Genomic DNA, 14,423 nt, shown 5'->3' with positions numbered 1-14,423 from the left:
AGGCTTTGCCAAGCTCTGCTAGGCTGCACTGAGCTGTTCTGGGCTTTGCTGAGCTGTCCCTTGCCATGCGAAACTGTGCCAAGGCTGCTGAGTTGTGCTTGGCTCCTCTGGGCTTTGCCAAACCGTGCCAGGCTGCTGTGCCAAGCTGACCTGTGCCAAGCTGTGCCAAGCTGTGCTGGGTCACACCAAGCCATGTTCCAAACCGTGCCAGGCTGCTGTGCCAAGCTGTGCCAAACCGTGCCAGGCTGCGGCAGACTGCCGTGACAATCTGTGACAAGGCACGTGGATCACACCACACCTCGCCAACCATCCTATGCCGTGCCAGGCCGTGCCAAACCGTGCCAGGTGCCACCACTCCAGGTGCAGGACCACAGTGGGCTGCAGTTGCCATTGTGGCTCAGGCCAGACCCAGGTGTGGCACTTCAATGCCATCCTGGCCACGTGCCAGGACAGGGGACACTTGGGGGTGACGTGGCCCTGGGGGTGCCCCCCCAGCCTACCGGGTGGCCTCGCTGCTGCAGCTGCCCCGTGCCGTGACCTCCGCGCTGGTGTCACCGGGATAATGACAGGGTCGCGCAGGGGGGCGGGGGAGGAGCCGGTTTTAAATAACGTGCAAATTGGACACGATATTTGTGCGGTTTCCTGGGGCCGCGGGGATCCTCCCCCCCCCCGCAGAATGACTAAGAGGTGGCGGCTGTTTGGGGGGGACAATTTCCCCCGGGTGACTCACTCGGGGTCCCCCCCCGGCCGTGACGTGGGGCCGCTGGCCCGGGGCCAGCCCTGCTGTGCTCACCTACTCATTACGGGGGATACGGGGGGAGCTGGCACGTCCCACCCGGGTTGTGACGCACCGTGGTGGCCGCCAGGACACCCGGGACCTCCGAGTGACCCCGCCACCATAACGGGGGAGGGGTCCGGACACGGGAATCTCATGGGGGCGTGCCCACACACCTGTGTCCCTGCTGGGGGGCACAGACAGGCCTGAGGGGGTGACGGCCCCACCCCGACCTCCCAAAAACAGAGGCAGAGGCAGCACACCGAGATCGCGGAGCTTTTATTGGGGTCAACCCTTGGGACCCGCAGCCCTGAGCCCCGAGACCACCCGCCAAGCCCCGCCCCCGAGAGCCACACCCCTCCAAGCCCCGCCCCCGAGGTGCCACACCCCGGCGAGCCCCTCTCCTCATGCCGGGGTGGGGCTGGCGCGGCCCGGGGGGGCCCCGGTGCTCTCCAGGCTGCTGCTGCTGCTGCTGTAGGCGCGGGGGTCTCGGCAGAGGCGCTGCCGGGAGCCCCCCACGCTCCCCTCGGCATCCGAGTCCGAGTCGGGCGCCGTGTGCCGCCGGATGCGGGACACGGCCTCTCGCAGCGCCTGGGCGTACAGCACCGGCCGCCGCGGCGGGGGCGGCCCGCGGGCACCCCTGCAGCCCCCCGGGCTCTGCCACGGGCTGCGGGGGCTGTCGGAGGGCTCCCGGGGGGGTGAGGGCGCGGCGGAGGGGCTGGCAACCCCAGCGGGCACGGAAGGGCTGCGAGGAGGGGTACCAGACCCCAGGGACCCCCTGGCATAGCGGACCTGCTGTCGCTGAGGAGGTGGCACGTACTGGGCGCGGACGACCACGCGGGTGGCGTCGATGAGGACGTGTCCCCCCGTCCCCCGCCGCCCCCTCCCGCGCCCCGGAGCCCGCTCCCGGCCGGCTGCTGCCCGTGGCAGCGTCTGGCATTGCCGGGGGCTGCCAGGCCCTCCTGGGGACAGCTGCCTGCCACGGGGCCACCGGTGCTTGGCCTCGGTGGCCGCCCGGGGCAGCGTGTGGCTCCAGCCCGCCGGCACAGCCCCGCGGGCCCGGGGCGCGGGCGGGGGGCTGCGGGGTCCCCGCAGCGGGCGGAGCTGCAGGGTGCGGTGGGGACCGTCATAGGCGGGGGGGGAGATGTAAGGGGGGGGTCCCCCCCGGCGGGCGTGGGCTGCCTGCACCCGCTGCATGTGCACCTCGTAGGTGGGGGGGCCCAGCTTGTCGCCCGACACCGGGGGCCGAGGCGCGGGCACAGGGTGGCTCCCCCAGGACCCGCTGCCCCCCGGCCCCTCAAGCTGTCGCGGGGGGCAGGGGGTGGGGGGCACCCGGGGCCGGGTGGTGAAGTCCTGCAGGCGACAAGGGGGGTTGGAGGGCACCGGGGGCCAGGGGGGGGCCAGCTCGGCCACAAAGCGCTTCTCCAGGTACCTGCAAGACAGAGACGGGGAGTGAGGGGAGCGCGGGCCGGGCGGGCCCCCCACCCCGCCGTCCCCACTCACGCGTACTCCCCGGCGATGCGGCGGTAGGTCCAGGGGGGCTCGGGCCAGCACCCCGCAGCCATGCCGGTCCCCGTGCTGCAACACGCCACCGTGTCGATCTCCACCAGCACCAGCTTGGTCCGCTCGCAGATCCGCAGGCGCCCCGCACCCCGCTCCGGACCCCCCAGCATGGCCCCGCCGGGGAGGGGGGTCCCTGCCGCGGGGGGCTCACCGGAGCCTCGGCGGAGCCACGCGCGCCCACCGGCCGCACGTGCGCCCCCGGGGTCCCCGTGTCCCGCCCGGTGCCACCTCGGGGCACGCTGACCCCCGGGAGCCCGGCGCACCGCGGGGACCCCACCGGCCGTCCCAGGGGTGTCGTGTCGCGTGCCTGTGTTGTGTCCCCCCCACGCTCCCCCCCGCGGGATCCCTTCCCCCCCTGCGACAAGCAGGCGATGGCGGGTTTGGCACCAAGCGCTGCAGCCCACGCGGGCTCCGAGCGGAGCTTAGCAACCCTCCGGCGGCGGCATGGCAACCGGCACGGCCCCCCTCCCCGAGTCCCCCGGGCCCCCCGGGACCTGCCCGGCGCTCACCGCGCTCCGCAGCCTCTGCCGGACCCCGGGACTGGCAGGGACAGGGGCCCGGGCCCGGCCGGTCCCTCCCTGCCAGGAATGTGCCTCGCTCAGCACGGCCGGGCCTCGCGCCTCCCCTGTGGACGCCGGCTGCAATCCCCGGTGTCCCGGCTGTCCGCGACCCCCGCCAGCCCCCCACGGGTCCCCAAAATCCAGCTCCCCCCTCAACCTCCCCCAGGCCCTGCCCGACTGCCCCCGCTCACCGCGGTGCCCGCCAGAGGGTCCCCATGTCCCGCCAGGTCCCTGTGTCTGTCCCATCCCCAATCCTGGCCTTTTAGAAAAGCCACGGGCGGAACAAACAGGGATTTAGGGTCTGGGCGAGCTCAGCAGATTCCCCCTTCCCACGGGGGTGCCACCACCCCTCCCCACACCCCCCCTCCCCGGCCAGTGCCCCCCGTGCCCTGCACCGAGCCAGGGTGGTGCCAGGTCTGTGTTTATTCGTGGTTTCTCTTCACACACCAAGCAGTGGCGGGTGTGGGCACAGCCGGGGGAACCTGGGGGGAAACCCCCAGGGGCATGGGGGGCGTTCCGGGCCGGGTGGAGCCCAGTGGGTTTCACCAAACCCAGGGAGAAGGTGCAGGGTGCCAGGGAGGCCACACAGGAACAGCCCTGGCATGGATATGAGTGACCCAGGAGGGTTAAGGGCTGCCCCCATCACCCCGCACGGTTTTGGGGTGCAGGGCACGGCACGGGGGGGCTGCAGGCTCCCCCTGCCCCAGGGCTGGGGGTTATTGCTGGATGCTGCTGGTGAGTGGGGACACACCCGGGTGTCCCCAGCAGCCCAGGCTGGGTCACAGTGCTGCACGAGAAGAGAGTGGGGGGCTTGGGAGGACTGACCCCCCTCCCACCACCGCCCCTCAGGGGCCCTGCGGGAGGACCAGGGCTTGCAGGATGTCCGAGAGGGAGATGATCCCTTTCACCACATCGCTCTCATCCACCACCACCAGCCGGTGGACCTGGGGAGGGGGGACACAGGGAGGGGCTGAGGGGGTGCAGGGACCCCCGGCTCCCCCCTCACGACCCCCCCAGCACCTCGGGACAGTTACCTCGGCCTCAACCAGGCGGTTGATGATGGTTTCCAGCGTCTCGTGCTTGTAACACTTGAGGACGCCCTCGAAGTAGTGGGAGCGGTGCTGCAGCGCCCGCGTCACCGTCACGTCCAAGTTGTTGTAGGTCTTCTCAGCCGCCAGGTTCTGGGGCAGGGACAATCATTGGGGACACAGCTGGGATTGGGAGAGCCCCCCACCACCCCACAGCGTCCTCCCAGCCCAGGTTTTACCCCACCCGTACTCACAATAACATCGAATTTGGAGTAGATGTCCACCACCCGCCCTGGGGAGGGAAGGGAACAGCTCAGCCAAGCCCCCAGAGGGGACACAGCCCCCACGGAGGTGACGTGGGGACAGCCAAGGCGAGGACAGGGTGACATCCTCACCCGAGTCATCGACCACGGGCAGCGCGGAGACGCGGTGCTGCACGAAGATGCCCAGGGCCACGTAAATGGGGGTGCTGGTGCCAACCACGGCGATGTTGCTGTAGGTGCCAATCTGCAGCTCCTCCAACGTCCTCGCCATGAACTCGGGCTTGGGGACCTCTGCGATCTGTGGGGGACAGTGAAGGGACAGTGCTGAGCCTGGGGGTGAAAGCACAGAGAGCCGGGGTGCAGAGCAGGGTGGGGTTTGAAATAAATCTTCCTTTTTAACCCCTCCGAAGTTCCAAGCTAGCTCAGGCCTTGAGAGGCTTTGGAGGAATATTTCATAGACAGGAAAAAGGACCTAAAAGAGGCTCTGACCCTCAGCTGCAGATCAAGATGTTTATTCCAGGTGGTCTCCAGAGGGAAGGAGGGCGGAAATAAATTCTCTTTTTTAACCCCTCCCAAGTTCCAAGCTAGCTCAGGCTTTGGAGGAATATTTTATAGACAGGAAAAAGGACCCAAAAGAGGCTCTGACCCTCAGCTGCAGTGAGATGTTTATTCCAGGTGGTCTCCAGAGGGAAGGAGGGCGTGCACAGAGGGACAGGGTCTTTTCTCAGCTTTTCTCAGAGGCAATTTGGGACACAGCCAATGGGGTCAGAAAGGGAAGGAAGGGTCAAACTACATGGTACAAGCTCTAAGGGTCCCTGAGGGGGGAGAAACCATTCCCACAGGGGAATGGAACAGGGGTTGTGGGACCCCCAGGCAGGGGTGGTGGGGAGGGTCTCACAGCGTGCTGGGGGTCCTCTGGCACTGCAGTGGTACCAGAGCTGTGCCCACCCAGAGCTGGTGGCACCTGGTGTGCAGGTACCTGGCACAGCCCAGGCTGGGGGGTCTCAGTGAGCCCTGGAGCAGCCTGGGCCAAGGGTTCTGGGGCAGCTTTTGAGATGGGGGTCTCAGGGCAGCCCCCTGGCACAGGGACCTGGCACAGCCCAGGATGGGTGTTGGAGTCTAGAACATCCCTCTGGCCACCCTGGAGGATTTGGAGACCGGACGGGTGTCTGGGGTCTGTCCAAGGGGCTCAGGCAGCCTCACACAGAGCCCAGGAGGGCACTGCCTCTGATCCCTGCCATGGCAGTGAATGCCCACAGTGTGTGAAGAATCACAAGCTGAGAGAATTCAAAATAAGCAGTATTTAGTTTATCACAGAATGTAAATGTAGAATTTAGGATTCTCAGTATATGGGGCTGAAGAGACAAGATGGAGGAATTGGGGAGTGGCCCCTGTGCTCCTTGTTCTTGCTCTCGTCCCCCATTTTCTGCTGAGTTGGGTTTTAGAGATTGGTTTAGAGTAGAAATGACCTGTTAGCATAGGTAGTAGGCATTGGTACAATTCTGTAAATAAAAAGTTCATTTTGGATGGTGGTTGGGTCAGGGGTACATAAGGTGTGGGGCTCTCTGACCCACCCAGTCCTGCTCTGCTGGGGACGCCCTGCAGAGCTGGGAAAGAACTGAGATAATGAAGAATAAACAACCTTGGAAATGTGCACTGGAGGACTCAGCTTGTCTCTACCTCTGGTGTGAAACACTCAGGGCAAAGAGAAGACGGAAAACCTGATTACCTCGGGGAACAGCAACCCCAAGGAGAATCTCAGGGAAAGATAACCTTGAGAGATGGGGGTCCTAAAGCAACCTGTGGCACAGCCCGGGCTGGGGGTCTCAGGGTGGCCCCTGGCACAGCCCAGGCCGAGGGTCCTGGTCTGGCCCCCACCATCAGAGGGGCAGAGACTCACAAAGAGCTTGAGGAACTTGAGGATGCGTTTGTGGGTGAGGATGTAGAGCGTGTTGCCCGAGTCGGGGTCGATGACGGGCAGGCGATGGATCTTGTTCCGGATCAGGGAGGAGACGGCGTCGAAGAGGCTGCGGGAGGGAAGGGAGGGAGGATTTGGGGTGTTCCTGGGGGTGCCCCCACCAGCTGTGCCCCTCTCCCTGCCCCCCGGGGTACCTGGCATTGGGGGAAATGCAGACCAGCGGCTTGAAGGAGTCTTGCAGATAAACCTCTGTGGGGAGAGGGGGGTGTGAGGGGAGGGGTGGGTGGGACACGGCGCTGGGGGGCTCCGGGCAGGGCTGGAGGCAGCCAGCAGTGACTCCTCTCACCTCTCCACGTCTCTATTTTATGTTCCTCCAGCTCATAGATCTGCACCTGTGAGGAGAAGACACCCAGCTCACCCACCCCGGGCCAGGTGGGGCAGGCAGAGCCCAACCTGTGCCCCTGCCACACCCCAGCCCTCACCATGGGTGATTTGTAGTAGCGGTGCAGGATGTTGATGAAGTCGGTGATGGTCAGCATTCCTGGGGGGCAGGCAGGGTGAGGAGGGTCCTGCCAGCCCCCCTCAGCCCCCACAGACCCCCAGCCCCTTCACTCACCTACAAAACTTTGCTTTTTGCTGTCCCAGAGCGGGGCTGCCCGGACACCGTTGGTGACCAGTGCGAAGAACGCCTTCTTCACCTGCAGGCACGGGGGTCAGGGAGCCCCAAAAGTGCCTCCCCGGCCCCCAAAGTGCCCCCCCGGCCCTGGCACACCTGCAGGGACGTGTCGAAGACGACCAGTTTGGAGCTGGTGGGGATCAGGTCGTAGCAGCGATGGGATTTCATGAAGGCGGTGTAGGCACCCCGGTGGGCGTCCCCTGGGGGGGCAGCGTCAGGGGCACCCCAAGACCTGGAGAACCCCAGAACCCGGGACACCCCCGATCCCAGACACCCCAAATCCTGTGGCACCCCCAATCCCAGACACCCCAAAATTCTCTGATGCTCCAAATCCCGGGACACACCAATACCGGGATAACCCAGGGACACACCAATACCAGGGATAACCCAAATCCCGGGATACACCAATACCAGGATAACCCAAATCCCGGGATACATCAATACCTGGGATAACCCGAATCCCGGGATACATCAATACCTGGGATAACCCAAATCCCGGGACACACCAACACCTGGGATAACCCAAATCCCAGGACACACCAATACCGGGATAACCCAAATCCCAGGACACACCAATACCGGGATAACCCAAATCCCGGGATACATCAATACCGGGATAACCCAAATCCCGGGATACACCAACACATGGGATAGCCCAAATCCCGGGATACACCAACACCTGGGATAACCCAGGGACACACCAACACCTGGGATACCCCAAATCCCGGGATACACCAACACCAGGGATAACCCAAATCCCGGGATGCATCAATACCTGGGATAACCCAAATCCCGGGATACACCAACACCTGGGATAACCCAAATCCCGGGATGCATCAATACCTGGGATAACCCAAATCCCGGGATACACCAACACCTGGGATAACCCAAATCCCGGGATACATCAATACCTGGGATAACCCAAATCCCGGGACGCTGCAAACCCTCGAACGCCCCAGGTCCCGTTTCACCCCCAATTCCAGGACACGCAGCTCAAAGCTCTGTGACACCCCCAAATCTGAGATATCCTCAATCACGGGGCATCCCAAGCGCTGTCACACCCAGCCCAGGGCTCGGGGATCCCCCGGGCTCCGGGACAGGAACCCCCGGCAGCTGCAGCCCTTGGGACACCCAAACCAAGGCGTCCCCTCCGGTACCGGGACCCCCCCGCACGGCGGGACCCCCCGGAATCACCTTCCAGCCCCGCGGGGCTCAGCTCCGCCGGGCTCTCGGCGGCCGGGCCCGGGCCGGGGCCGGGGTCAGGCTCGGGATCCTGGGGACGGACACGAGTCGGGTCAGACGTGGCCGCGGCCGCCGGTCCCCGAGCCCCGGTGTCCCCCCGTGTCCCCCCGTGTCCCCCCTCAGCCCCGCCGTCCCTCCCACAACCTCCATGGGTCCCGCTCCGTCCCGAGGCGCCGCTGCCCCGCGTCCGCCCGGCTCTGGCTCCGCGTTCGCCCGGTGCCCGGTCCCGCTGCTCCGCGGCTTCCGCCTCCACTTCCGCCCGGTTCCCGGTCCCGCTTCCGCTCGGTTCCTGTCCCGGTTCTTGCCCCGCTTCCGCCCGGTTCCTGTCCCGGTTCTTGCCCCACTTCTGCCCGGTTCCCGGTCCCGCTTCTTCGCGGCTTCCGGCTCCACTTCGCCCGGTTCCCGTCCCTCTTTCGCGCAGTTCCTGCCCCGATTCCGCCCGGTTCCTGCCCCGCTTCCGCCGGTTTCCTCTCTCCGTTCCGCCCGGTTCCCGTCCCTCTTTCGCGCAGTTCCTGCCCCGATTCCGCCCGGTTCCTGCCCCGCTTCCGCCCGGTTTCTGCCCCGATTCCGCCCGGTTCCTCTCTCGGTTCCGCCCGGTTCCTGCCCCGATTCCGCCCGGTTTCTGCCCCGATTCCGCCCGGTTCCTCTCTCGGTTCCTCCCGGTTCTCGGAACCGCTCGGGCCCCTGTCCCGGTCCCGGTCCCGGTCCCAGTCCCAGTCCCGGTCCCGGTCCCGGTCCCTGTCCCTGTCCCTGTCCCTGTCCCGGTCCCGGTCCCTGTCCCTGTCCCTGTCCCAGTCCCAGTCCCTGTCCCTGTCCCGGTCCCTGTCCCAGTCCCTGTCCCTGTCCCGGTCCCTGTCCCGGTCCCTGTCCCTGTCCCAGTCCCAGTCCCAGTCCCAGTCCCTGTCCCTGTCCCGGTCCCTGTCCCAGTCCCAGTCCCTGTCCCTGTCCCGGTCCCTGTCCCGGTCCCTGTCCCGGTCCCGGTCCCGGTCCCGGTCCCTGTCCCTGTCCCAGTCCCAGTCCCTGTCCCGGTCCCGGTCCCGGTCCCGGTCCCAGTCCCTGTCCCGGTCCCTCTCCTTGTCCCGGTCCCGGTCCCTCCAGCACTCCCCGTCCCTCACGGCCGCCAGGAGCCCTCTGCCTCCCGCCGGGGAAAGATTTTTGGGGTTCAGGGACACAACGGGAGCCGGCTCGGGACAGGGGGAACACGGACAGGGGGTCCCGGGGGGGGGGTCTCTGATTTTGGGGGAACACGGACAGGGGGTCCCGGGGCCGGGGTAACCCGGGGGGGGTCTCTGATTTTGGGGAACACGGACAGGGGGTGATAGGGGAGGGTCTCTGATTTTGGGGGAACACGGACAGGGGGTCTGGGATAACCCAGGGAAGGGTCTCTGATTTTGGGGGTAACACGGACAGGGGGTCCGGGGTTGGTCTCTGATTTTGGGGGAACACGGACAGGGGGTCCCAGGGGGGGTCTCTGATTTTGGGGGAACACGGACAGGGGGTGATAGGGGAGGGTCTCTGATTTTGGGGGTAACACGGACAGGGGGTCCCGGGGGGGGGTCTCTGATTTTGGGGGTAACACGGACAGGGGGTCCCGGGGAGGGTCTCTGATTTTGGGGGGAACACGGACAGGGGGTCCCAGGATAACCCAGGGAGGGTCTCTGATTTTGGGGGGTGACACAGCCTGGGGTGGGACAGACCCTCCCTGGGGGGACATGTGGGGACACCAAGGACCGGGACAGGACCGAGCTGTCCTCAGCTGAACCCGCTGTCACCCCCTGCCCTCCCCAGACCCTCCCCGAGCTCCCCCCCAGGAGGGACCAGGCGGCCTCGGCTTCTCACGCGCTTTATTTAAAATAACATCCAGTGGTTCCGGTATTGGTAAAAACGGGATTTCTACACGCCCCGGCCTATGTACACCTCTGAAAGTTAAATTTCTCGTATATTTTCTGTTAAAACTTTCTCATCCCCCCCACTCGCGCTTTTCCTTTTTTTTTTTTTTTTAATTTTATTATTTTCTTTTTTTTAAACCTTTTTACCTTAAACCTTTTTTGTTTTTGTCGGGATTTTTTTTTTTTTTTTTTTTTAATTTTTTTTTTTTTTGCAGCTTTGACGAGTTTGCGGAAGCAGCTTTTCAAGATCGGCCCCGGCCCCCACTGCACCGGGGCGGGGAGGGGGCAGCACCCCCCGTCAGACCCCCTCTCCCCTCCATCCTCCAGGAGCAGGAGGGTCCCTCCTTCCCTCCCTCCATCCCTCCCTTGCGCCGTGTTTGTGCGTTAAGAGATCCCGGCGCCCCCCGGGGTCCTCCCCCGGAGTGGGGAGGGGGCGGGCAGGGACCCCGGGGTGGGTTGGGGGGCCGGGGGTGTTAATGCCCACTCGCTGCTTCGCTCTCCGAGGCCGCCCCTGCCTGGCAGGGGGGTTTCAGAGAGAGGAGACCCCCTCTCCCCACACCCCCTGCACCACCCTCGGAGACTGGGTTTGAAACCAACCCCCCCCCGTTTCGCCCCTGCACCCCCAAATCTCAGCCCAGCAGAGCACAAAGAGCCCCCCCCCCAGCCCCGTCTAGTATATACAATATAAGGTATAAATAGATAAATAACCTTCCCCCTCCAGTGCAGCCCCGGCTGGGAGGGCCAAGGGGGAGCGGGGAGGGGGGGGCTCCACCCAGCCCCTCCAGCCGTGGGGGCCTCGTGTGAGAAGGAGGGGTCCCCACCCAGCGCCCCCAGCCCCCCACCAGAGCTGGGGGAGAGGGTCTGGGGTCCCCCCACCCCCATCCCCACCTCACACCTTGGCACGGCTGGGACCTCCTGAGGGGGGGGACAAGGAGGGGGTGTCCCCGTGTCCCCCTCCTCAGGACACCTTGAAGGAGGGGGGACACAGGGAAGCTGCATCCTCTGGAGCCCGAGGGAGAAGGAAAGACCCCCCCCCTTCTCAGAGGGAGGGGAAAGGTTGGGATGGAGGGGGGCTCACATTTAAAAACAACAACAAATAAAAAGAAACAAATCTAACACTTAAAATGAGGTAGGTTTGGGTGCAGAAGCTCCTTGTGTCTGTCGGGGTCTTGGCTGCATCCCGCCGCCGCTCCGGGGTCTCGTCCACACGCACAAACAAAAAAGAGATCAAAGGAACCGAGCGAGCTCTGGCCGCCACGCCGGGCGGGGCAGAGCCCGGATTGTCGAGCTCAAGGAGTCTGTGTTACCTTGGTAATTAGCGAGCAAATATTATTAGTTTCTAAAAAAAAAAAAAAAAAAGAAAAAAAAAAAAAGAAACATAAAACAACAACAACAAAAAAAGGAAACAAAAAAATAAAATAAAATAAAATAATCGTTATATCCAGACCGGCTCCGCACAATCGCTCCGGCCGCGCTGGGCCCGGCGCTGCTCCCCCGTGACTCCCCCACGAGGGAGGCAGGCAGGGGGTGGTGAAGGGGGCGTTTCTGAGCCCCCTCACTCCTTTTTTTGTTTTGTTTTTTTCTTTTTTCCTCGCAGGACGAAGCAAAGAAAACCCTGAGTTGCCAGTTCATCTGTCCGTCCGTCCCGCTCGGGCAGGGCCGGCAGCGCCGCAGCCGCTGCTCTCCCTCAGCGCCCGGCAGCCCCTGGCACCTCCTGCAGCCCTGGGGGGCTCGGCGAGGTCTCTGAGGAGGGGGTGGCAGCCCCCAGCCCCTTTTTCCCAGTTAATTCATCCACTTCCTGCAGTTCCAAGCTCCACAGTGGCAGGGGATCTTGTGCTGATCGTCCTCGAAGTCGAACTGGTAGTCGTAGGTGAGCTGGGAGGGAGCGGGGAGTCACCCAAAGGGCAGAGCTCAGCCCTGCCACCTCCAGCCCCCTCCCCTGGATCCCCAGGACCCCCCAGGACCCCCCAGAACCCACCAGGACCCCCCAGGACCCCCCCAGGACCCCTCAGGACCCCCCAGGACCCACCAGGACCCCCCCAGGACCCCTCCAGGACCCCCCAGAACCCCACAGAACCCACCAGGACCCCACAGGACCCCACAAAACCCACCAGGACCCCCCAGAACCCCCTCAGGACCCCACCAGTAACCCCCCAGAACCCACCAGGACCCTCCTCGGACCCCGCAGGACCCACCAGAACCCTACAGGACCCCCCAGGACCTCCCCAGGACCCCCCCAGAACCCCCTCAGAACCCCCCAGGACCCCTCAGAACCCCCCAGAACTCCCCAGGACCCCCTCAGAACCCCCCAGGACCCCCCAGAACCCACCAGGACCCCTCAGGACCCCCCACGACACCCTCAGGACCCCCCAGGACACCCCCCAGGACCCCCCCAGGACCCCTCAGGACCCCACTGAACCCACCAGGACCCCCCAGGACCCCCTCAGTCCCTCACTGACCTCCTCCCCCTTGGGGATGCGCCGGCTGGAGATGATGATGATCTTGTCCTCCTTGTCGAAGGTCACGACTTCGGCCACGCAGTTCGGGGCACACGAGTGGTTGATGTACCTGTGGGGCCGGGGGGGTCAGCACCAAGCCAGGGACAGGACAGACGGACATCACAGCTCCCTGTGGGGGTCTCCCAGCACCCCAAAGCCCCCCGTGCTCACCTGGCCGGGCCCCCCGTCAGCGTGGCGTCAATGACGTGCTCGTTGTTGATGCGGAACATGTAAATGCCGCGGTTCTGCCATGGAGAAGAGGGGCTTGAGGGGTGCTCTGATGTCCACATTCCCACCTGAGTTGGTGTCCACCACCCCACATCCCACGGGAGACCCTCAAATCCCTCCTGAGACCCTCAAAATCCCTCCTGAGACCCTCAAATCCCTCCTGAGACCCTCAAATCCCGCCTGAGACCCTCAAATCCCGCCTGAGACCCTCAAAATCCCTCCTGAGACCCTCAAATCCCTCCTGAGACCCTCAAATCCCACCTGAGACCCTCAAAATCCCTCCTGAGACCCTCAAATCCCGCCTGTCCCAGCAGAGCTCCCAGCACCCCACCTAAGACCCTCCACGTCCCATCAGAACTCTCAATATCCCTCTCAAGTCCCTCCACATCCCACCTGAGTCCCCCACGTCCCGCCAGAGCCTCCAACATCCCACCCAAGATCATCCACATCCCACCTCAGTCCCTCCACGTCCTGCCAGAGCCTCCAACATCCCACCTGAGCCCCCCACGTCCCACCAGAGCCTCCAAATCCCACCCAAGACCACCCACATCCCACCTGAACCCCCAACATCCCATCTGACTCCCATTTCCTTCTCAAAGTCCCTCCACGTTCCACCAGAGCCCCCAAGATGCCACCCATATCCCTCCACATCCCACCTGAGCCCCCCACGTCCTGCCAGAGCCTCCAACATCCCACCTGAGTCCCCCATGTCCTGCCAGAGTCTCCAAATCCCACCCAAGACCACCCACATCCCACCTCAGCCCCCCACGTCCTGCCAGAGCCTCCAACATCCCACCCACATCCCACCTGAGCCCCCAACATCCCATCTGACTCCCATTTCCTTCTCAAATTCCCTCCACGTTCCACCAGAGCCCCCGAGATACCACCCAAGTCCCTCCACACCTTGCCCAGGTGCCCACAGCAGCCCCCAGCGGCCCACCAGAGCCTCACCTGCTCCTCGTAGATCTTCTCCCGCCTGTTGGCCACCTCATTTCGGATGATGGTGCCGATGTACTCGATGACCATCGTGTGCTTCTCGATGTCCTTGGCCGCGTAGAGCCCCAGCCCTTGGATGCGGGACCGTGCCAGGTACACGTTGTTCTTCCACTCCGTCTTCAGGCGCCGGTACTGGGAGGATTTGGAGTGCACAAACTGTTTGCTGTAGGGCGTGTTGGTCTCGCCGGTGAACGTGCTCTGGTAGGCCTTGGACATGCTTGTGCTGTTCAGGGTGTGGGGCCTTTCAGGGGAGGGGGATGAGAAGGGTTAGAGCTGAGGGATCTCCAGGGATCCCCAGCTGGTGGATCCCAGTTCTCCCAGTGAATTCCAGCCACGCTCACCGCTTGTAGTGGGTGAGGATCTTGGGCTCGGAGCGGGCGCAGCCGGTGGGGTTGATCATCAGCGGCAGCTCCATCAGGGGGTGGCGCCCGTAGCGGAACAGATAATTCTGGCAGCTCTCAACGCCTGGCAGCTGCAGAGGGGGACACAGAAGGACCAGAAGTCAAGAGGAAGCAGCAAAAAAAACCCACCGGGTCCTTCCCCAGCAGGGTGGACCCCCAGGATGGAGGAGAGACCCCCATGGCCACCCTGGGACTTACCGACTCGGCGATGCGCAGCACCGCGTGCACCGTGAGGCCGAAGAGCTCCTCGCCCTTCAGGTACTCGGGGAAGAGCCGCAGCATGTCGGCCTCCTTCCTCATCATCGCCACCGGCTCGATGATCCGGTTCCAGACAGCTACAAGGCAGAACCAGAGAATTAATCAGACAGGAAGAGACCTCCAAGATC

At 64.3% G+C, this 14,423-nt stretch overlaps 3 protein-coding genes across 5 annotated transcripts in view; all 3 read right to left on the bottom strand.

The window, feature by feature from the left end:
* Positions 1-1,108: 1,108 nt before the first annotated feature.
* On the bottom strand, positions 1,109-3,242 carry DDN (dendrin). 3 transcript variants are annotated; one of them, XM_063425182.1, is made up of 3 exons: positions 3,090-3,242; positions 2,279-2,353; positions 1,109-2,207 (listed from the first exon to the last, which is right to left on the bottom strand). In XM_063425182.1, the coding sequence occupies exons 1-3, from the start codon at positions 3,113-3,115 to the stop codon at positions 1,181-1,183; spliced, it is 1,128 nt and encodes a 375-aa protein (XP_063281252.1). In that variant the 5' UTR covers positions 3,116-3,242; the 3' UTR covers positions 1,109-1,180. The 3 variants fall into 3 exon arrangements, with proteins under 3 accessions (XP_063281252.1, XP_063281253.1, XP_063281251.1); XM_063425183.1 differs by lacking the exon at positions 3,090-3,242 and adding an exon at positions 2,848-2,931 and having other exon boundaries at positions 1,110-2,207; XM_063425181.1 differs by lacking the exon at positions 3,090-3,242 and having other exon boundaries at positions 1,112-2,207; positions 2,279-2,582.
* A 61-nt stretch (positions 3,243-3,303) lies between these two features.
* PRKAG1 (protein kinase AMP-activated non-catalytic subunit gamma 1) lies at positions 3,304-8,442 on the bottom strand. Its single transcript, XM_063425184.1, has 12 exons — positions 8,170-8,442; positions 7,978-8,056; positions 6,880-6,983; positions 6,724-6,805; positions 6,590-6,648; positions 6,454-6,499; positions 6,302-6,356; positions 6,090-6,216; positions 4,322-4,487; positions 4,181-4,218; positions 3,933-4,079; positions 3,304-3,842 (listed from the first exon to the last, which is right to left on the bottom strand). The coding sequence occupies exons 1-12, from the start codon at positions 8,173-8,175 to the stop codon at positions 3,744-3,746; spliced, it is 1,008 nt and encodes a 335-aa protein (XP_063281254.1). The 5' UTR covers positions 8,176-8,442; the 3' UTR covers positions 3,304-3,743.
* A 1,412-nt stretch (positions 8,443-9,854) lies between these two features.
* KMT2D (lysine methyltransferase 2D) overlaps positions 9,855-14,423 on the bottom strand; it is a 31,825-nt gene continuing 27,256 nt past the window's right edge. Inside the window, 6 exon segments of the mRNA XM_063425144.1 lie at positions 9,855-11,789; positions 12,374-12,482; positions 12,584-12,657; positions 13,592-13,877; positions 13,978-14,108; positions 14,236-14,372. Of these exon segments, the coding sequence (XP_063281214.1) occupies positions 11,697-11,789; positions 12,374-12,482; positions 12,584-12,657; positions 13,592-13,877; positions 13,978-14,108; positions 14,236-14,372 (830 nt within the window). The 3' untranslated portion in view covers positions 9,855-11,696.

This window comes from Prinia subflava, unplaced genomic scaffold, assembly GCF_021018805.1.
Source record: "Prinia subflava isolate CZ2003 ecotype Zambia unplaced genomic scaffold, Cam_Psub_1.2 scaffold_53_NEW, whole genome shotgun sequence".
Classification (NCBI taxonomy): domain Eukaryota; kingdom Metazoa; phylum Chordata; class Aves; order Passeriformes; family Cisticolidae; genus Prinia; species Prinia subflava.
Note: the sequence above shows the minus strand (reverse complement) of the source record. Positions and strands in the feature narration are given on the sequence as shown.